General features: G+C 43.1%; 1 protein-coding gene across 1 annotated transcript in view; it reads right to left on the reverse strand.

Moving 5' to 3' along the window:
• Nucleotides 1–21,956, reverse strand: part of ME3 (malic enzyme 3) — a 117,821-nt gene that overhangs the window by 22,103 nt on the left and 73,762 nt on the right. Inside the window, exons 4-6 of the mRNA XM_059493773.1 lie at nt 13,145–13,220; nt 9,331–9,492; nt 6,314–6,417 (exon numbers count right to left, since the gene is read on the reverse strand). Of these exons, the coding sequence (XP_059349756.1) occupies nt 6,314–6,417; nt 9,331–9,492; nt 13,145–13,220 (342 nt within the window). The remainder of the gene's footprint in view (nt 1–6,313; nt 6,418–9,330; nt 9,493–13,144; nt 13,221–21,956) is intronic.

Below are 21,956 nucleotides of genomic sequence, written 5' to 3' on the forward strand. Positions count from 1 at the left end.
GAATGGTACACATTTCCCTTGGATGACCACCTGGAACAAGTGGAGGAACAAAAATGTGGAACAAAAGACCATGAATCCCAGAAAAGCAGCAATGATTACATTGCTTTTAGATTCATTATTCAAGAGACTTCTCAGTTGCCTAAACAATCTCAAGATGCAATTTTCTCTTTCATCCTCTTTTGTATGTACCTCTTTGAGTTCATTCAGACTCATTATAGGCCATGAGGTCAGAGAGGAAAAAATTAATGAGGCAGCAGTTACCATTTGAGAAGCATCTGACCAAAACTGCCCAAGTCAGAACTTCAAGGGTGGCCTGAGGACCTGTGCAGTGCCTTTGCTGACCAGTATCAAAAGGTTTTTTTTTTTGACAATGAAGAGGGAATATAATACATTCTTACATGCATGCATGCAAAAAAAAAAAAAAAAAAAAAGTATTTGCAAGAAGATCCTGTTCCTTTATGGAAAGAATTGTAAGAAAGAAGTTCCAGTCCTTGTCTGAATTTAAAACTTTACAGCACTGTTTTCAGCCATTCATGATGCAAGGAATCCGCTTTGAGGAGCTTCAACTCCTTTCCACAGTCTTAGATAAAACCAGGCAGAGAAGAAACAAATTGTCCTTGTCCTTGTCATCTTCTTATTGCTGCTTGAAACACCAGCAACCAAATTCTGATTTCCAAGAAAAATGCAGTTATCTGTAAAGAAGTCCATCATCAGAAAAATATCATGCTTGGCAAGTGCTCAGCATTTAAAATTGGAAAAACAAAGTCCACTCAAGCAAGTCAAACAAGACTAGAACCTGAGTCTCTCTGCGGTCCTGAAGCCAATCTTAGCATTCAATTGTTACTATGATACTTGTCAGGCTTCTCATCAGCCCAGCAGTACTGTGCCACACAATTCCTGGCCACAGGCCACAGTTTGGTCAGGCACCTCCTCAGAGCCAGCTGGGAGCAGCCCTGTGGAGAAGGACCTGGGGATATTGCTGGATGGAGAACTGAATATGCTCCCATATTCAGAAAGCCAACTGTGTCCTGGGCTGCAGCCAAAGGAATGTGGGCAGCAGGGCAAGGGAGGGGATTCTGTCCCTCCTGAGACCCCACCTGGATCCAGCATCCAGCTCTGGGGACTCCAACACAAGAAGAATGTGGACCTGTTGGAGTGGGTCCAGAGGAGGCTGTGAAGATTATCAAAGGACTGGAGCATCTCTCCTACTGAAGACAGGGTGAGAGTGCTGGGGTTGTTCAGCCTGGAAGAGAGGAGGCTCCAGGGATACCTTGGAGCCAATACAAACTTAGGAACTCTGGGTCCTGGGTTAAGAAATCCCATGCCAGGGAGCTGCATCACAAACCCAATGGGACCCACTGCCTGCCTCACCATCATCTTAGGCTACAGATAATTTCTAACTTTGGGCAGGAGTCTCACTGGGCTTCTGCCAACATAAACATAGGCACCATGCTCTGAGGCACAGAGCCTGCTGTGGATTCAGGGGGTGCTGTGTCAATTAAAGCACCCCTTGAAGCACAAACATATCAGGAAAACCCAGAATTGTACATTTTGGAAACTGGGGGATGTGCTGAAGGATTGCTGTTCTTAGTCATATGCCAGGGCATCTGCTATGAGCTACTGTTAGAAACAGCATAAGGGGCAAAATGAAATTAAGATAGATTACCAAGTTCTTGGGGAAAAAAGAATCTTGGAAGTTCACAGTCAACTTTCATAGTATTCTGTTTAAGGAAAAACCTCCAAACAACTATCTTGCACATCCAATCTTGTGACATTGAAGCACTAAGACCAGCACTAATGGCTGCTTTGAGCATTCTACTGCTTTTATGCAAAATGACACCATTCTGCTTGCAGTTGGCAAGAGGAAGCACTGCAGCTGGAGATACAAGGCTTCTCAGGAGCAGGCCAAAAGCAGGAGATGCAACCATATTAGTGCTGACCCTCAGATGTAGCCTTGAGCTACCCTCTAGCACACAGCAAGGAGCAGAGAGAACCTCACCCTGTACCTTCTGCACAAACAGAGCTTCTCCAGCTGCATCTTACTGAAACTGCTGTGGTTCATCTGGCGTAGGTGGAAAAGCCCAGATAAAAGCCCAGAGCAGAGGGCTTTGTGACATCTGTAACTGGGTTACCCAAAGGCTTTGAATTCATGGTAACAAAAGCCGCAGTGATCCCTAGCAGCACATCTGGAGCTCAGTCATTCTTCAGTAGCAGAAAATCAAGCTAATGAAACCTAAATATTGTTCCTTGACTTAAAATATCATCCAACGTCTTAAAGCAGATTACAGATGCCAGCTGATGATCTTATCTCACATCAAGCCAGGACAGTGCACAGCTGGGGTGGCTCTTCCCATCTTCATCACTTCTCCCTCATGAATGCTGTCAGAGTCCATCTGGCCATGGTAACTGGGACAGATGGGCAAGGAGAGTATCCACCTTGTATTCCATGAGGGATGGATCTGGTCTACATGATGCCCAGGCACCAGTGATGGTGTGCAGGCCTCCTAACAGACACACAGATGCTAGGGAGTGACTTTGAGTGTTAGCAGTACAAGTGAAGGCTTTTTTGAAGCCCATCACTGCCTAGATACTGGTGCCTAGAAAATAAAGTCTAATCTTTCAGGATCAATTAGCCACGTTAACCAGAGCATGTGAAGAAAAATGGCGGTGTACCTGTACTGGTGATTTTGTTTTTGGAAAGTGCTGGTGAATTTGTGATCCATGATCCTCAAGAACTGCTGAAACAGAGGTGGGTTGTGATTGTTGAAGAGCACGTAAGACCTGACTTGGTGTGTTTGTGAGTAAAAGTACTGGGAAGGCATTAGGCAAAGAGAAATCAGGTATGCAACATTCACAAGGGAAAAGAAACTCAGCAGAGGTATCTTTCTTTTCCCATCTGAGAAACTGAACACTTGATCTCCTGATGCCTCCTGTGCTCTGCCTTATGACACAGAAAGCTTGTTCCCCTGATCACTCTGTTAATAAGCACTGATGGGAAAGAAAAGGGGAGTGAAGTTATGACAGGTTAATGAGGCTTCTGTGACACGGTTTGCTGGCGTGGGGAACTGCATCTCGTAGAGTCTCAGGCTGCACATTCCACATCTGCCAGCCAGTGACTGAGGCTAGAGCTCTAAATGGAGGCTGGAGTTCTGGGACAGGTCTGGCCCCTTGGAGCATGATGAAAGCTACACAAGCATAATTTGATCAGATATTCAAGCCCCAGAAGCTCTGTGGTTTATTCCGATTATAATCCTTGGACACTTTAGGTGAATACTTATTTCAGCCTAGAGAGATGTACCAGGTTAAGAGCAAGACTGACTTTTTGCCACAGTAACTGAGCAGATGGAAAACTGAAGCACAGTGCATTTTCCCATATGAAGCATATTGCTGCTCACTGTGAGAAAACAGCAATTTGTCAGGCTGCTTCATTCAGACACAGGTAGGCTCAATGGGCCAAATTTTGCATGTAGTTGCTTCCCAAGAGGAGCAAAAGGCATAGCTTAGAGCTGTTGTTAAAGAGCTGAGTCATTTTACATGTTTCACGTGTTTTAGGTGAAAGAGTAATGAATGGTGGTTTAGGCAGCAGGAAAACACAAACATTTATCCAGCTGTTCCAGAAAAAGCTTTTCTTCCTAAAATTGTCCAGGGTGCCCACACTTTATTTCAAAATATTGGAACTGCTAATTCTGAAGCCTCTGGCACATGCCTTGTTTCACTACTAGGTGGGTACTATGAGACCAGGAGTCCTTTCTATGACTCTATGGGTCTCCAGCAGCAGAAATTTGACATCTGGTTGATATTATTATTCCATTACAAGATTAAATCTTCACTCCCTTGGCTTTTTTGTGGGCTCCAACACATTCCACTTCAGTGACAAATGTCCCTTGAGCCAGCAGTGCTTTGACAGGGTGGGAGGTACCCATGCAGAGGGACTGACAAATGGTTTCCATGAGAAGCTTAAGTACCCTCAGGGAGCAGACAGAATTTCTGCATGAATATCAAGATGAAAAGGAAACCCCCAAATTGCAAGGGATTTGTGGCAAAAAACCAAAAGGTTCCTCCCCAAGCAACTGAAATTGCATGTGACATTACAGACTTGCATAAGACATTGCAGCAGCTCAGACTCACAGGTTGCCTCAAAAGTGGAAGCAGGCTACAATAAAGCAGCATGTTCTTGACCTTGTGAACAATTTCTACTTCCTTTTGTAACAGAAGCAAGAGCTCCTACTGGGTTCAATCCAATCATTCCAGTGGAAATTTGAGACCAAATGAACCTGCTTCATATGAGTTTGCCAAACCCAGGCTAATAGCAGGATTATTCACTAGCCCAGAGTGCATAAGGATCACACCCCAACAATGCTTTAAAGTATGCTGGTGGTCAGGATGATAATATAGGGTAATGGCTCCTTTCACTTTAGGATCTCCAAATACTTTACAGATGTGAATGGAGAAGTGCAAAGCAGAATTTCCCAGCCCCACTTTGCTGAGAACTTACAGGGGCATTACTGTGTTCAAGGAATTCATCCTGGTTAAGGGAAATAGAAAAGCAGGGACAGGGGCCCCAGGAACTTGATTACCAATACTTGGATGAAAACATTAGACATGACTTCACAGCCTCCCAAGATAAGAGTTCATTGTTTCATGGTCTTCTCCCTTCAATGTGGAGATTAGCTCATGTAAACTAAACACAGGAAAATAACAGCCAATCCTTCCTTTCCAACAGCAAGCACAGAAAAGGCAAATTGTCTTTAGTGGGTGCAAGGAGCTTTGCATTTAACACCGCAAGCATAAATCTCAGAGCAAAATTTATGATGGCTGAGACCATAATCTGCTTTCTCATTCTATTGTTCCTATCCTATCATCAACACCAACACTGCAATACCCCCATGGTCTTCTGGCCAGAAAAAAAGCAGGATAGAGTTTCCCTGAAGGATTAATTAGTGACTAAAATGAAAATAAACAAAACCCCCACAAATCAACCCTGATGACTCTTAAATTGTTTCTACTTGTCTCTTGTGATTTCCTAGTTGTGTTTTACCAGCTTTCTAGCCTCTAAGAATTTTGTCCCACTAGATAATACACAAAGCACCTAACATAATACTACAATGTAATCAAATGACATTTATCAAATGTCTTTTGTCCTATCAAATAATTTACCTTCTTTATCAAATATAAAGAAGGTTCAGCTGTGACTGGATAGTCCTCTGCATTTCTGTCCCTATTTCCTCCACCACAGCCAGCAGGGCAGTCCCACCATGTGCAAATCCATCCTTGTCAGTGGATGGGCAGGTGCTGTGTCAGACACTGCTCATGGTGCCTCCTGCCTCCAGGGAGGCAGGGAACTGTGAGGTGGTGACACATGTACCACCTGCTCCCTCTCCTCTGTGCAGGAGCACACACACATACAGCTGCCTGGACACAGAGGGAGGGTCAAACATAGCTCCTTCCCTGGGAAGAGAAGACAGGCAGCAGCTTGGCAATCAGGCAGAGGCTGCAGCCCTCTACTGCTCCTTATCAGTATCATCTGTGGTTTTAGGAAAGGCAAAAAAAGTTTTCCAAATATGAGTCTTTTTCCCTTAACATTTGAGCTCACATTCCTTCTTATGATAATCTCTTTGGATAGTCATGGAGAGTTTAATACATTTTCTTTTATTTTTCAGAGAGAGGTGCACAGGGCTGAGGTGTAGTTCTGCTCTTCCCATATTAAACTTCCTGGTACATCAGAGACCCTCTATCCCAGTTAGTGAGTATGAAGGGAAGTATGCAGCTGGTCTGTCCCACACTTAAAAGGACAGTGCTTATAATCCTGGCCTTCTCATTCCACAGACTTAAATGCCAGCAGGAAAATTCCTATTTTTGACAAAGCCATAGAGAGGCAGTCTGCATACTCCACTAAGTGTGAAGGAACATGCCATTTCCATTTAGATGATTTCCTTCACAATGGCAAGAGCTAGAAACTTCCTCTCTAAAGTGTAAACAAACCAAAGTTTAGGTTCTGACTATGCTGAATGAGGTTCATAAATACATGACAGAGGCCAGATCCAGCCCACAGGACATATGTTTGACACCTCTGGCCTATGTGGATAGGAAATGCTTATAAATAGTCAGTCCCATTCCAGTTCTCTGGAGACAAATATTTTTGACACAGAGTGTTCAAGCACAAAGAGTCATTTGCAGACCACCCAGGAGACTTGCATTGAAATGACCTTCCTTTGCTTGGATGATCAATTATACTGATGTTTATTTCAGGAGTTGCAACATTTGTTCTGAAATGGAAGCAGCCCGGAGGAGCCATGTATATAACCCCACTTACTTGTTGGTAACTGCCTGCATAAACTCATCCATCAGCTCGTCGTACTGCTTCCCACGAACCCTCTTGTGTTTCAGTCCAATATACAGTGGATCATTCAGGAGAGCCTAGGACACAAAGCAATTCTGTTGTCATCTCTTCTGCAGACGGACAGAGATTTATGTCCCAGCCTACCAAAAATTTTTGTCTGATGAAGTCATATTACTTTTACTTACTATGCCAGCTCACACGTCTCCTCCCAAGCAGGAAGTGTTTCTGTAGGAAGCTGCGGCCTATCTTTTAGCATAAATAAAGTCAGAGGGATGCAACAGCTCTTGACTGCCATAGGAAATGGAGCTCTGCATCCCCAGAACATCTCTACCAAAGGCTCTCTGCCAAAGTGCTTACTCTCAGTGAATAAAACTGACCCTGTGTGGGGGTGTTCACTGTGCATTCAGTTCTTAATTTTGCATTGAGGGCAGGACAGCTGTTGACCACTAACAGTGCTTTGTGCAATGAAGACCCTCTGATGTAACTTGAAATGATTTGCCATTTAGGCCTTCTGGGTGACAGCACAGACCACAATCACATGGTAGAATGTTCCCAAGCCCTGCATCTGCCTAGCACTCACCTCAATTATCTGGCAGGTATAAAGTCAAGGTATTTTCATACAACAGGTTAATTTAGATTTTGGTTCTCAATAGGAACATAAATTCACGCCATTCCTCCAAGGTGTTAAGCCAACATCCACAACTCACCTAAAAAGGATTGGGTCAGCACGGAAATTACAGGACAAACACTGGCAGGAGGCAGGTAGGCCAACACTTCTGAGAGTCACTGCAAAGGAACTCCCCTTCCAATTTCAGGAACCCAACTATCCACATGAGGGGAGGATGACCCATCTCACATTTATTGTCCTGCAGCCGTATAGCCCTAAATACTGGCAGGTATGCTAATATCAGATCTGTTTTTACAGCCACAGCTGGTTTCCCTTCGAAGGAAAGATGAAACAGGTTTCCCTGTGAGTTTGATACATTAGGGCTCTGCAGGGCCACGAAGCAGAAAGGAGACCCATTTGCATAACTTCCCTGATTGCTCCTACAGCACTGTGTGGTCTGGGCCCTGTTCACGGAGCACAAAATTCTGCCACAGACAAGCTGAGAAATGCCAGGCTCTGAAAAGAGACTGATTTGCTGAAAGTGTACACAAAGTATTGTGTGTACACAAAGATTGTCAGGAGGATAAGTTGGCAACTGATGCTAAAAATATAACACAATGGCTGTATTTACAGAGTTCTACCTGAGGTTCATGTATTAGCAACAGTCACACTTGGCTCACCAGATGTTGATGGGCAGAGATGAACAGGATGAATGCATATGAGAGGTATCTTATTAATGCACTGATAAACAAGTTTACTTGTGGGGCAGGATGCTCCTAGGATGTGCTTAGAGTTCAGTTAATCTGGGTTTATGTGCAAGAGAATGCCATTAAATAAATAAGCAAACAAATTACTTATATGGTGAGGAAATACATTGTTCATATTGCTGGAAAACGGCAGCTTCTATATGTTAACCCCAGATGTGGAAATTGCCATCACAGAGAAGTTCCTAAAGACATAAATTACATCTAATCTTGGGTGGAGGAAAAAGGGTCCAAGACTGATTCTCTAAATCCCTTCTTCTGATGCCATCTGACCCTTGCAGAGGCCTAAAAATCACTGGTGCCAGTTTGGATTTTAGTGCCCACTGTCAGCTGAGACAGAAGCAAGATGGACATGCCCGTCAGGTGCTTTTCATGGGAAGAGCACTTTTACCCAGGTCCCTCTGGGAGAAGCTTCAGCTGGGAGGCACAAAGCACTGGTGGTGTGCAGATCAGCACGGAGGACAAAAAAGAGATGAAGGATCCAAAATAAAGTACAATGCTCTATTGACTGGAGACTGCAGTAAGTGAGAGACTGAGACACAATTCATGCTTTAGCCTCAGTGGGTCCAAACTCAGAGTTCTCCCTTTTCAGGAAAGACCATGAATCAGGCTGAAATGAGCACACCCTGTATTCCACAAGTCCATTACAGGCTGCTGTGCTAAAGGGGTAACATAATCCTGGGGCCAGAGACCAAAGAGGTAATTGAGATTCTCAAATGTCAGTTATGGGCACTGATTTTGCATTCTTTCATTCTTTTCAAGGGTCCAATGTGAGAAGCTTGGGGCAGGACTGAAAGAGGTGTAGAAAATCTAGCTGTCCAGTGCGCATCAGCATGTCTGAAAATGTCAGCATTAATTTGTCTTTATACACAAACTCAAAGCTCTTATACCCCAGATTTTTCATTTCCCTCAAGAAATGTGTGTTTGGTTTGGGGTCATGTGAAGCACAAGTAAATTTTACAAAAATGGACAAGCCAAGGCATCACAAATCGCTATAGGATATTAACTTTAAAAAGACATCCTCACAGATGTCCATTCTGGCATTGCTGAAATGTTTCACTTTGGCCTTTCTGAGCCAGAGTCATAAGGCAAGAATCTGCAAACAGATGGAGTCCTCTTGCTTGGTTATTGTGTGCAGTAACATGTGTAATCTAACAAAACAGTGACATTAATCATTCCCAAACCACTCACCAGGGATTCTCCATTTCTGGAATATAGTCATCTCTACACAGACATGAATATCTGCCTGTTCCCTCACAATTACCAGAGGAACAATCATTCTGGGACCTCCTGTACGAAGCCTGTCAACTCACCTTGCCATGCTGAAAGGCGGAGCTGAGCTTTCAGCTCCAGCTGGTAACTCTGAGATTGAGTCTATTTAGTGCTTATTTCAGGGGACCATGAGTCTATTTAGTGCTTATTTCAGTTCCCCACAAGGAAAAAAGGTTCTCATGCATCAAACCAGAATTAAACCTTCCCATTTTTCTGCAGTGCTGGTCTAGCCATCATCTCATTTTGGATGTCTCCAGTCTTGTCTCCACATTTAGGGAACTGGCACCAGTTAAGCACTAATCTTGATTCTTTATTCCCCATGTCAGATTAATGAAAAATTGTCTTACCTCGTTGTCTGTGCCAACATCCAGCAGGACAGGGAGGCATTGTTGTGGGTTAACTCCACCACAAGCTGTGTACAAAGCGAGCTTTCCAACTGGGATGCCCATGCCATAACTTCCTAGGTCTCCTAAACCAAGAATCCTCTCTCCATCTGTCACCACGATAGCCTAGGAAGATCAAAAGACACTTGTTTGGGGTTACCAAGGCTCTAGAAGCAAAACCACTGTTTCCACACTGATGCCACTTTGCAGATGCACTGTGCAATGGATATTTGCTCCTTGTCCCTGACAGCATGTTAATTAGCTGTCAGCAACAGGAGGCTGCTCATTTTTCGGGGTAGAGAAAGTGTGGTTAACAGGAAGCAGCTCACAGTGTGGGACAACAGCAGCTCTGCTGGAGAATACTTCAATTCACTGTAACAGAGCCCAAGCAGCCTGGCTTTTTGTGCATCCCCAGCTGTACTACAAGAAGTATCACAAATGAGATCTGGCCTTGATTTTTTTCATCTTTGTTTCTGAAAGAATAAAGTGTGCTTAGGTACTGCATCTGTGGAAGAAACGTATTTCAGTGTCCTTTCTTATTCAACATAAACTATACACATATTAGAACTTTTTGCTATTTGTTTTTCCTTTTGAGTCAATGTGAAGTGTCAGCAATGAGAAGGTCTCTTTTTGGGTGGGCTCCATCTGGTTTTGGGTGTGTGCTCACTTCTCTACCACGCCCAGAGGATGCAGTTGGGATTGAAAGGCAGTAATGGGAATAGGGAAAGCAGCAAGCATATGCATTGCTACAGGTTTATCCTGAAATTAAATTGAGTTAATATTCCATCTATGCAGAGAATATTAAAACAAAATTAAGTTCTAATGAATCAAAATATTTCTCTGGAGCACTGATCCCCTTTCATCCAAATAAGTGTTCTCAGGCAAACCTAAAAACCTTTCAATAGCATTTAGATATCCATCAGAGAGAGAAAAATTCTTCAGCCTAGGATGTGCTGCAGCACTCTATAGTTACCAAAGCTCCTGAAGGCAACACTGACAAATTAATCAGAACAGAAAATACAGCACGGGAGAAATGTATTGCTATTGGTAAGAGAGGAGGAACTGGATTCACATTTGTTTGTGGCTCTTTGGATTTGAAAAACACCCCAAAAAAAGAGCACAGTTTCTGTGAGCACCTGATACACAAGGACGTTAAAGTAATGTTTTTATTTGCTCATGTTCATATGATCAGAACTCAACAAATACGACATTAATCTCTGGCTGAGCAGGCAGATCCTTCTACCTGAAGGTAGGAGGCTAGGAGGCTACAGGTTTAACAGTTAGGAACCTGTTTTCTATTTTCATCTGTGATACAAATTTTCTTGATGACTCTAGTGAAGTCACTGTATAAAGGTTAGGTGTGCAGTTTATGACAGCCATCTAAATGGTTTCTAAACTCATTTGACATCTGATGGGGAGAGACAGAAACCTCCACAGGGCATCTCTTCTCTCCAGCAGCTGTTTGGGAACAGATGAATTTCTCTTTGAAAAGCTCAGCTCCCTCTTCACTGGCACTGCAGAAGTACTCACAATATGAGACTAGGCAGCTGATATTAACTAAGATGACTCTGGGACTCAGGCTGCGCCCAGTTAACCAGTGCAGGTTTGCAGTGCCTTAGTAGCAGGCAGGTGGCCCAGCAGAGTGATCCAGAGTGCTACACTGATCTTCAAGCTGCCAAGTCAATGCAGAGAGGCAAGAGCTGCTGTTGACATTCCCAGTTTTCTGCACTGATTGCACAAGGTCAGCCTTTACAGGGTGAACTGATACTCTACATTGAGTGAACCAGCAGAAAACACTCCATGGGAAGGATTTTGAGCAGCCCTGTACACCAGCAATCCTGGTGGGGATTCAAGATCCTGAGTGCACTTCAGGGCAGGCATCCCACAGAAAGAGGGAGGAATGAAGGGAGGCAAGGAAGGATGGAAGGCCAGTGCACTAGCTTGCATGGCAGCACATTTGTCTTGGAATAAAATACATGTTTCTTCACAATCCTCACTTTGAGTGGCTTGAATTCATAGCTGCCAGGATGACACCCATCCTGTATGATTCTTTGCATTCTTTTTGCTTTAGCTGGGCCATTGTGAAGAAAAGAGTACAAGATTAGGGAACCAGAGAGAAAATTGTCATGGGAAGGCACTCCTGAGGATGGCCAGCACTTCATCCAATGTTTCTTCATGTCAGGATTCATTAGCCATCCTGGAAGAGACACAAAACCCCCACATTCCCACGTAAGTATGACCAGAAATGGTTTCTTCTCACTTGTTCTGCTTCTGGTACTATGGTTCTTTCAAGGCAGCCCAGCTTTGACAGGAGGGTTGAAGGTGTGGCTCATTAGAGCTTGGCTGAAGCTTTGCTAAGCTAAGCAGAGCAGCAGCACCCTTCCACACCTTCCAGGCAGAGGATTCATGGTTTGGCCCAGATTTCCCATTTCTACGGTAAGCACTATTGCCATGAAGCCTTAATAAGCCAAATCCGATGAGCAAAATGTGGGCAGCATCTCCAGGTATTTCTGCACTGTCTTTAGTGGGTGGTGTTCAATAGTGGGGGGTGTTCAGCCTTTAAAAACAACCAACAAAACTGGGTCCCTCCAGGGACTTAGGCACAGTCCAGGTGCCTCCCTACTTATCTCAAAATCTTGAGTGTTCCAGTTCAGAAATGAAGTCTGTGCACAAAGACGCAGGGAACCTGTGCTGCTGAAATGAGCTGCCTTTGTAGTCTGGCAAACCTGGAAAGCAGATAGTCTGAATCTCTTTCATGGACCATTGCCTCTCCTATGGTCTGTTTTGGGTGCCAGAGGGGCTGTTTCAGCAACAGCCTCTAATCTTTCCGTGCCAGTTTCCCCATCTGCAAAAACATTTCTATTAGCCATAATGAATTCTGCTCACAGTTCTGAGTTGGAAACAAATGGAAATACTGAGTTTGTTGGACAGAACAAGGGCAAAATACCTAGCCTGCCTCTCTTCTCCATGGTTCCAAACACTAGTTTGTATGACTGTGATCACTTTTTCTGAAAATATGTTAAATTTCCATTTTTTTCCCCCTTAGAAATTGAAAATGCTTGCAAGATTTTCTCAGCTGCCAAACCTTTGTTCTGGGAAGAAGCAGATGATTGACAGGAAACCAAAACCCAGTCAACAGCCATGGAAATTCCCAGAAAGATGTACTTTCAGACTGATAGAATAAAGTGAGGTGACTGGCAAAACCTGTCTTAAGTGTTGACTTCATTTCATGCCAGGGACTTGCCCAGCCCCGAGCTCTAGTGAAAAACACTTCACAAGAACACTTTTTGGGTGGGGTGTCAGTAATATTTTCAGCTGCTGGATATCAAACATGATTTGCAGGGTTGCCAGTGTTCTTGATGCTGCATGACTCACTGGACTTGGGAAGGAGTCCTACAAGCGTGTTAATTACAGAGATATTGTAAAGAGCTTTGGTACAAGTTAGCCACACAATTCTTCAATACACATATCTTGCTTTTTCACTAGGGCCCCTATTCTGTACACTTTTATTAATATGCACATTTTTTTTTCACTGACCATGATCCTGCTACCTCTGAAAAAGTCGTTCTTGACTGCATACATACATGATAGAGTCTCTGAAGTCCCAGCTTGACTGGAAATTGAAACTGAAGTTCAGCCTGAAAATTGTCTGAGGAAGAAAAGCATTCTTTGCTTGTCCTTTTATACAGCCAGTTCTGTAAATGATGCCAAGCAGTTCCACTAAATTTTGCACCAAACTGCCTGTAATTTCCCAGTCCACAGAAGACATGCTACATACCTTAACATTTTCTTCAGGCCAAGAGTTTAGCATTGTTGCAATATGGCCTCTGTCATGGATGGTGATAAACAATCCCCTAAGAGAGGAAAAGAAAAGGAAAGAAAGAGAAGAAAAATAAGCCTTGTAATAAAACTAGTAACTCCAAGATAAAAGAAAACAGGTGAGCTTGAAAATGGAGGGATGTAAGCTGCTGAGTACAAAACCAGGCAACTCACTGACACAAAAATGAGACCTCCAGAGACTGCTAATAGCAAGGAAAATTCTCATTTTCAAACCAAAAGGCTCAACATCCTTAATGGCAACTTCATTGAGCAGCCACCAGTGTTGAACATTTTACACCTGTGAAACATCTTTGCTTCAAGGAGCAAACTCTGCCTTAGTGCAGAAGAGTCTTCTAGTTAAAACAATTTTGATAAATGCAGTGGAGGCTGATGGTCTTACCATAAGCCTTGTTACTCATTCTTTCCTGAGGAGCTTATAGCTCCTGGCCATCCAGACAGTGAATGCATGAACCTTCTCACCCAGCTCCCAGGGTCAATGATGGGGATGGCTACTGCAGAGCTATATGTTTTGGGTCACCTCTCTAGTTCACAGAACTCCAATCCAACTGGATCAATGTCTGCCATGACATTTGCTTTGATCAAGCCAAACCCGCCCTTGTGACAGTGTTTCTTTTTTCCCCATTAATATCTGATCCCAGATTTTGACATGCACCAAGTGAAAATCATGAAAAATTATGAGAAGTGAAACAGCAAATCAAATGTTTGGGTGTAACTTCAGAGTGAATTGTTTATATAGAAAATAACATAGCTGATTGCAGTAAGGTTAATCACTTCTCAATGCAAAGGTCTTCAGGGTTTAAACAAAAGTGCCTTCTTTTTAAATAAAATTAGGATCTGGAAGAGATTGTTTTTGAAACATGTTTTAGATTTGTGGCTTCTTTTTTTTTTTTTTTTTGCCTCTCTGCTGTTGTTATCAAAAAGAGTATCTATAGCAGGGATTCTTTCAATACCCAGGACAATATTATTTACATTGACTGATCTCTGCTCTGATACTCTGGGATTTTGCTGAAGTTCCTTTTAGGCTGTACTGACCTCAAAAGAAGCAACCTGTCCTCTATACCTATGTCAGGGAAAATTGCTTACATTGCTCACAGTGCCATCTAATCAGTGCAAATCAAAGGTTCTAACTTGAGGACTCCCCTTGGCAGAAGGATGCAGCCATTTTCCTTGCCTTGTTATCTGCTCACAAAAGCAGGAGTTGTGCCAGCAATTAGTAACAGTTGGAAAAATGGATTTTTGTTGCTTACATCTCTCAACTATTGCTCCGCCCCAGAAAGTTCAGATCCGGTCACGGTTTGGGCTTCTAATGTGAAACATTAGGGAGAAGAAGCTTGAAAACAACTTCCATTGTAAGGCCACATGAGTGATGGATAATCAAACGTAATTGGGCTACTCACTCTGGCAAGGGCTTATCTCACATGACTCTTCTAGGGGACAGATATCTTCCCACAGTCAGCTGTGGGATTCCTAATGAAAATGCCCTTTACTTCGAAAAGAAGAAAAATAAAAGTGCTGACTTCAACACTGATCAAGTCACAATCACACAGACGGATCAGAAAGGCAAAAAGGAAAATAACATTTCATTTATTCAGTGTAATTCTTTAACACTGTGCCAATAACCAATGAACTAATCACATACACATGGCTTGCCTCAAAGGCAGTATTCACAGATGTCAATCTTCATAAAAAGGGAGTACTGTACTGCTGCCATCTATGTTTAGAAAGCAGTCATTAACTGGGAATTAAAAGTGCAAATTAGTAACATCCCTGTGTATATTTCAGGTTGTGATATGCTGCTAGGAAGAATGCTATTGTTTGAAGGTAACATTTTCCATACATAATGAAGACATCTATTAAGTGTTTAGCTGTGTGCCTCATACATTCGCATCTCTTCAGTACTGAAGGGAGTCCACCAGCTACTTAACCTTTGAAAAACATCTTGAGCTCACAGCAGAAGCTGAACCCAACTTTCTACCCACTGCAGGTCATGCAGCCCAATGGAACTGAGAGCTGTTTCACATGAAAGTGGAGAGGGCAGCTACCCAATGCCCCTTGATTCTGACTCTTGAATTGGGAGGGAAGTGGTCTGGTCTTCAATCCCTGCTCAGAATTTGCCAGCAGAGAGAGTTCAGCTCGGGTTTTCCAAAATTTGATGACTACTTTCTCTATGCTCCTTGGGAGTAGGACTCTCACAGCTGCCATCAGACTGCCTTGGCTTAGATAGCCTGGTTGGTGACTGAGAACTAAGCACGAAGAAACAGCCATCCAGAATTTGTGTTTCCTTCCTTAATATTATGTATTCAATGCTAATTGCTCCTTACTTCAGGCAAAATCACATGGTTTATTTTAGACTAACACCCTAATGGCACTACCAGCTTTGCAAGGGAAACCATCAGGAGGAGCAGAAATGAGGATCCATGGGGAAAAGTGAGGAAAGTGACCTCTCTCAGAGACACATCAGGAAGTGGGCATGTATCTAAGCAAGCCTCATATTTTACTCATGCTGAATCTGAGAGCCAAGGGCCCAGGTTCAATAAAACACCTACATTTCCAATGCCTTTAGGCACCAGCTGAAGCAAGTCCCTGAATCTGGTTGAGGCTCTGTGGCCTCCCATTAGGTGTTCAAGCATTCAGAAGGGGATCCTGGTAGTAGTGAGTTGGAAATCCCTTTGCAGATGGAATATGCAATGACCAATTCTGACAGGCAGTTGAGCAAATTTATGCTATTTTTGAGACGCAAAGGGAAACAGACACATCAGACTTCAGAGTCAGAGGTCATGGGTATGTGCTCATTTTGTATGACCCCCAGGAAAGTTGTGCTCTCCCTCCTGACAGCACCTTACCCACAGAGATGAGCTGGCCAATTAGTTAAATAAACATGCTCCAAACCGGCAGAGGGTTTATCTGTCCAAAAATCCCTTCTGCAAGACAGGCAGAAGGAACAGACAAGCTCCACAAAACCAAACTCGGCAAAAGCTTTGCTGATGAGTGAACAAGGAGGAGTAGCAGCCAGGTTTGTCCCAAGGACACAGAAACACTTTACTATGAGGGTGGTGAGGCACTTGAACAGGTTGCCCAGAGAAACTGTGGACGCACCTTCCCTGGAGGTATTCAAGGCCAGGTTGGATAGCCTCAAGCAAGTTGGTCTAGTGGAATGTGTCCCTGTCCATAGCAAGGGGGTGCTCTACATGATCTCTCATCATTTCCAACCCAAACCATTCTAGGTTCCATGATTATAGGAGAGGTAACAGGAGCAAAAGCTTATTTGTGCCTTTGAGAACAGCAAGGTAGAGCTCTGAATACTAAGAGGAACAGAATAGCCTATGTGGACCAGTAAGTAAGAAACATCCAAGGGGCAACAAAATGAATTAACTTAATTTTTCTGTGGAAAAGATGCAGCCTAAGCCTTCTAAAGGACAAATGAAATCTCAGCAACCTTTATCATCTTTATTCTGCCTTTACCATCATGTCTGCTCCAACTCACTTGGGATTACAGTTGATAAATTGCTTCAGAGAAACAAGAAATGAAGCAGTTTTCCTTTAATCTCCTTGGCACTCAATAACAAGGATTCAATTAAAATGTAAAGCTAAAAATGTAAGTAATTTTGTATCAAGTCACCTAACACAGGCATTCTGTGGGGCAGAGATACAATGTTTTTCCAGACCAGAAAACTCACCAGTGCCCAGGAACCTGCCATTCTACATGGGCTTAGTCATGCATGGGGACAAAATTACAAGAACTAGAGTTTAGTAAAAATTAACTACCTCAGCAATTTCAATCCAGAGTGCAGATGCTGTACCATTACTTCTGGTTAAATAGTAACCTTCAGAGAGCTATTAGCTCCATGGGGGTAATTAAAAGCAGGGAGTGCTTCAGCCTGCATTCATTAGGGTTTCAGAGCTGCAGTCTCATATTCAGTCCATTAACATCACAGGTTTCACGACAGCTGCCTTTGGTTAAGGTGGAAGTCAGACTAGATTTTATTGTGCCACTGAGCACATCTGTAAGAGTCCAGGAAACTTCAAGGAGGGTTACAGCTTCTTAATTTGTCACCGAGGCAGTATTTCTGTCTGGATGTCAGCAAGTCCAGTCAAACTGCCTGAACTGGACTGCAGGATCTAAAAAACTGCAGGTCACTGCAGAATCCATCAAAAGCCTTGAGTACATTCACCTACAAGGCCTTTTTTCATCCCTAAGCCAGGGCCATTATCTTTTCTTTTCTGGTTTTATCCTGCCTGAGTTCATGACAGTACTCTGGGACTTACAAAGATACACAGTGTACCATGTGAGCCATAAGAAGAATCCTGCTCTAAGCCCCAGTACTGGTTGGATCTTGGCCATTCTGAAGGCATTCTGGAAGTCCCACAATGACAACAATTCCTTAACTACAAGGCACATTATAGAAAAATTCAGAGACAAAGAAATCATGGCACATTTGATACCTAGAGGAAGTGGTACTAGATATTAGTAATGGCTTTTTGGAATAACATTTATATTTTTTACAAGGACTTGTAGTGATAGGACAAGAGATAATACCTCTTTCAAACTGGAACAGAGGAGGTTTAGATTAGCTATTAGAAAGAAATTGTTTACTGTGAGGATAGAGAGGCACTACAACATGTTGCCCAGAGAGTTTGGGGACTTGCCATCCCTAGAAGTGTTCAAGGCCAGGCTCGATGGAGCTTTGAGCAATCTGACCTAGTGGAAGGTGTCCCTGCCCATGGCAGGGAGGTTGAAACTAGGTAATCAATAAGGCCCCTTTTAACCCAAACCATTCCATGGTTCTATGATTCCTTTAGACATTTGGGAAGGAATTAGTTTTAACAGGTCTCAGATATTAGAAAAAAAGAAATACCCATTAATCCTTTCATTCAGTAAGAAGTTACTTCATTAAAAAGGCTAAGCAGTGTTCCCCTTTCTGACAGTCCTGGTTAGCAATGCTGACTTGGGAGCTATTTCCCATAAGAAACAGCAGTGGAGCCAGCAGTGCTATCTCTAAAGCGCTATTGTTTGCTTACAGAGAATGTTCACTCCCCAAGCACAGAGGGGAGTGAAAAACATTATGCAATCCATCCTCACAGCTCTAAATCTCTCCTCACTTCCCTCCTACCCAGAAGTCTCTATCCCTTTCCTAATGGCTTTTCCTTGGCAATTACCAATGCTCCTGTGGCTATGCTGGCAACCCTCCTGGTGTAGTCTTGCCCCACTGCTGCCTCTGATGTGAAATCGAACAGAAATCCACTGCAATCAAATGCAATCAATGCCTTTGCTTCATCAAGCTCCATGTAAAATCTCTTTGGCCATTGCTGTGCTCTTCTTCCAATCTTGCCCTGTGCTGTGGGTTTGGGCAGCATTCCTATGACTTCAGTTATCTGTTTACATCTATAAAATTAATGGCCTCTTTACACTTACCATATATGAGTAACATATATGTTACTCAGTAATTATACCCACCAGTATTCACTGGTAAAAAGCCACAGAAGAGCAGAACAAATGATGGCACTGATCACTGATGTTTATACTAGCATGATGCAAAAGGACATCACTCTTTGATTCACCTGAACTTCCCTTACAGGCTGAGACTAAAGATGCTTGCATATTTATGATCTGTGGAAGAAAAGAGAAACCACCAGAAGGATGTCAAAAGCTCCTAAGTTGACAGGACTTGAAAAACAAAACCCCTCCCACTCAACTATTGCAGCTTCATCCTTCTTCTCCTTGCTCACTCCTCCAAAGGACCTCTCTCTGAAGAATAAGATACTCAGTATTTGCACAGTGTGATCCAATATTTACTGACACTGCAACGGTCAGGCTTGCTCAGGGTTTGCAAATTCCACATGCTTTCTGCACAGAGATCAGGCCATCAGCCTTGTTTATTCACAAAAGAGGTGTCTTCTTTAATGGGCTACCAGGCTTTGCCTTATGTAATTCCTTGTTCCTGAGAAGAGGAACTGATGAAGGGAACTGGATTAAAATGGTAGCTAAGGTCCCTAATTCTCTAGATACTTCTCAGCCAGCCAAGGGAGGGTCCTTCCAAGGAGTCTGGCTCCCTGTGGGCTCCCTGTGTGTATGCTGCCATTGCCGTTCAGTGAATTGCAAGACTAAAGGCAGCAAAACTCAAGCTTTGTTTGATTTTCTTTGCATTTATGACCTTCTAGTCTGGTTGCTATGAGGGGAACTTGCTCCACAAGTGAGGAGATGATAAAAACTACCGTGTAAGTTAATGTTAAGAAAATGCACATATTCCCAATACTTATATCAGACAAGCAGGCATCATGAGCAAGTGCTTCTATCTGGATAGGAATGGCTCATTCTTGGAATACTAATAAAGGTTAAGCATCTCCACTTACAACCTGAGGGTGATGAAATTCTACTCACATGGAAGTCCTTGAGTGTTTTAACTTAATTTGGCCTGGTTTTCCCTTAGAAGACATAGGAAGTGCATGGGAAATCATTACTTAAAAAAGCTACAAACAAAAGAGATGAGTCAGATCTTTGCCAGCATCCCAGCCTGTACCAGGCTGCCGTTGGACAGTCATGAGAAAGTTGTGAGGCAGCAGCCAGAAACCTACAGTGAGCTGTAAGGTTGGACAGAACACAGCTCTGACAGGCATGGCACAAGCTGACCTTCTGCAGTGATCACAGCCATTCCTTACACAAAGGCACAAAATGCTCTCAAAACCTGGAGCAAGAGTGTCTCAGACCAACACTGAAATGCACATGTCAAAATTATTTTCACAGTGAAGAAATGAAAAACCAAGTTGGCTTGTCAGGGTGGAGGGCTGCTGACAGCCACTGCACGCCGCTCTGTGCTCTCTGCAGTCTGGCTGAATGATGCCCCAAGCCCAGCTGACTGGTGGCTGTTTTGGCTGCCCAAGGCTGCAAAAGGGACACATGCAAGGGAGGGATCAGCTGATGGACTTGGCTTTTGTTGCATACTAACCACAGAAAGCTCTCACTACTGTGCCAGAGGAACAGGCTGCAGGAGCCACTCTGGATTTAAGGCCAGTCTGTGTTAGAGATGAAATAAAATGTGTTACAGGAAGGGTCTACATTTGGTTTATTTTCACTTTCAAAACTCATCTACAAAATTGACAGGTTGAGCAATATGAGCCTTTAGGGACATTTCCACCAACTGCACCCCCACTGTTGACTTTTTTTTTTATTCTGGTCTCTGCCAGAACAGGACAAAAGGCTTCAGAACAACAAAATAAACTTTGAAATTGCTTGGCTGTTTTAGGGAGCTTAAGATTACAAATGCCTGTGGGCTACAGACTTTGGAGAGAAACTTTGTGCTAGCATGCACTGATTTGTCTAAATACAATACAATTAATCATCAGATTGGACAAAATCTCTGTGATGATTCATCAGCTATTTTTTTTTTCAGATTTTTTTATAAAGGCCAGGAAATTTTCATTGTTTTAGGTAATTTTCTTTGTAAATTGTAGGCTGCTGACGAGTACCCTGTGGTAATAATGAAAAAATAATAGAAACCAAGCACAATCAACTATTAGTGAAATCTATACAGAGACTTACAAGGCAATAAATCTATAATTTAAATACAGTAAGAGATTTCATTTCAAATGATCTGCAACATGAATAATTTCATTACTATTATAAATGTCCTTGCTGTTATCACCATATATTTTAGGTAGGAAACCCAAAATTCAGTGTGGAAGCCAGAAGATGCAGGCTTCAAGGTGCAACAATGAAAGATTCACTATCCACACTGGGAAATCTCCATGATCCCAAGAGATTGAGAGCTGCTAAGCTGTAGAAAACTGTCAAAGATCGGGCACAGGGAGATTAAAGTGAGCACATATGAGTGCAAGCTGTAGCTCTCCCCATGCTCTGGCACAGTCCACTCCCTGCCACAGCAGGAAGGTCCAGACCACAGCCTAAAGCAAAGCTTTTGGATCCATCTCCTATCTGCCAAATTATTAACACCCACCACTATTTTTAGCAGGGCCTTTTTTCCCAGGAAACAGGCAATTATCCTGTGTCCTCTCATACCTGTTAGCCCATTTCAACAAATTTATCAGAAAGGCAAAGGTCTCCAAGATGTTTGTTCCCATACCCTTTTATGAAAATTACTGTTGAGATAAAGAGAAAAGATAAAGGGGTTCATGCCCTCACCACTCTGGGGAGGGGAACATAGACCTTACAATGACAATTTTCCTGACAGCTGCCCAAAAACACCATTTGCAGCTGCACACAACATGTGCTGCTTCCCACCTAGTGCCTACTTTAGTGCCTACTCAGCCCTTGCTAACAAAGCCTTAGAGCTCTCCTGGGCTGCAAGAATAAACAGAAGGCAGAGAAAAGGAGGAAAAAGGTGACTGTAGAGGGAACCAAATAAAAAACCAGAATGGTTATGGGGCAGGATCAAAAAGGTACAGATAGGAAATCAGAGGGGACAGCAAACAGAGCACTGAAAGCTGTGCTCACTGTTCCCTAAAGAAGAGGTGAGGGAATGGGAGGAGCACAAGCTGCTGTGGGGGGCTATGGTGAAGCACAGGTGGATGTGAAAAAAGGATGAAGGGGATGTGGAAAGGAACAGAAGGTTTCACAGATATGAAATGTTAGGGGACAGTGGACAGAAACCAGGAGGAATCCCGGATTTATCAGTTCTGCTAGTCAGGCATCAGCCTAAAGAATGAATATCCGTTCCTAGGGGGAAGCTGATGGAGAAAGACCAGCTCAGCACTTGTTGTTATTGGTCATTATGCAACAATGTGAAAAGGCAAGC

This window comes from Ammospiza nelsoni, chromosome 2 (assembly GCF_027579445.1).
Source record: "Ammospiza nelsoni isolate bAmmNel1 chromosome 2, bAmmNel1.pri, whole genome shotgun sequence".
NCBI classification, from domain to species: domain Eukaryota; kingdom Metazoa; phylum Chordata; class Aves; order Passeriformes; family Passerellidae; genus Ammospiza; species Ammospiza nelsoni.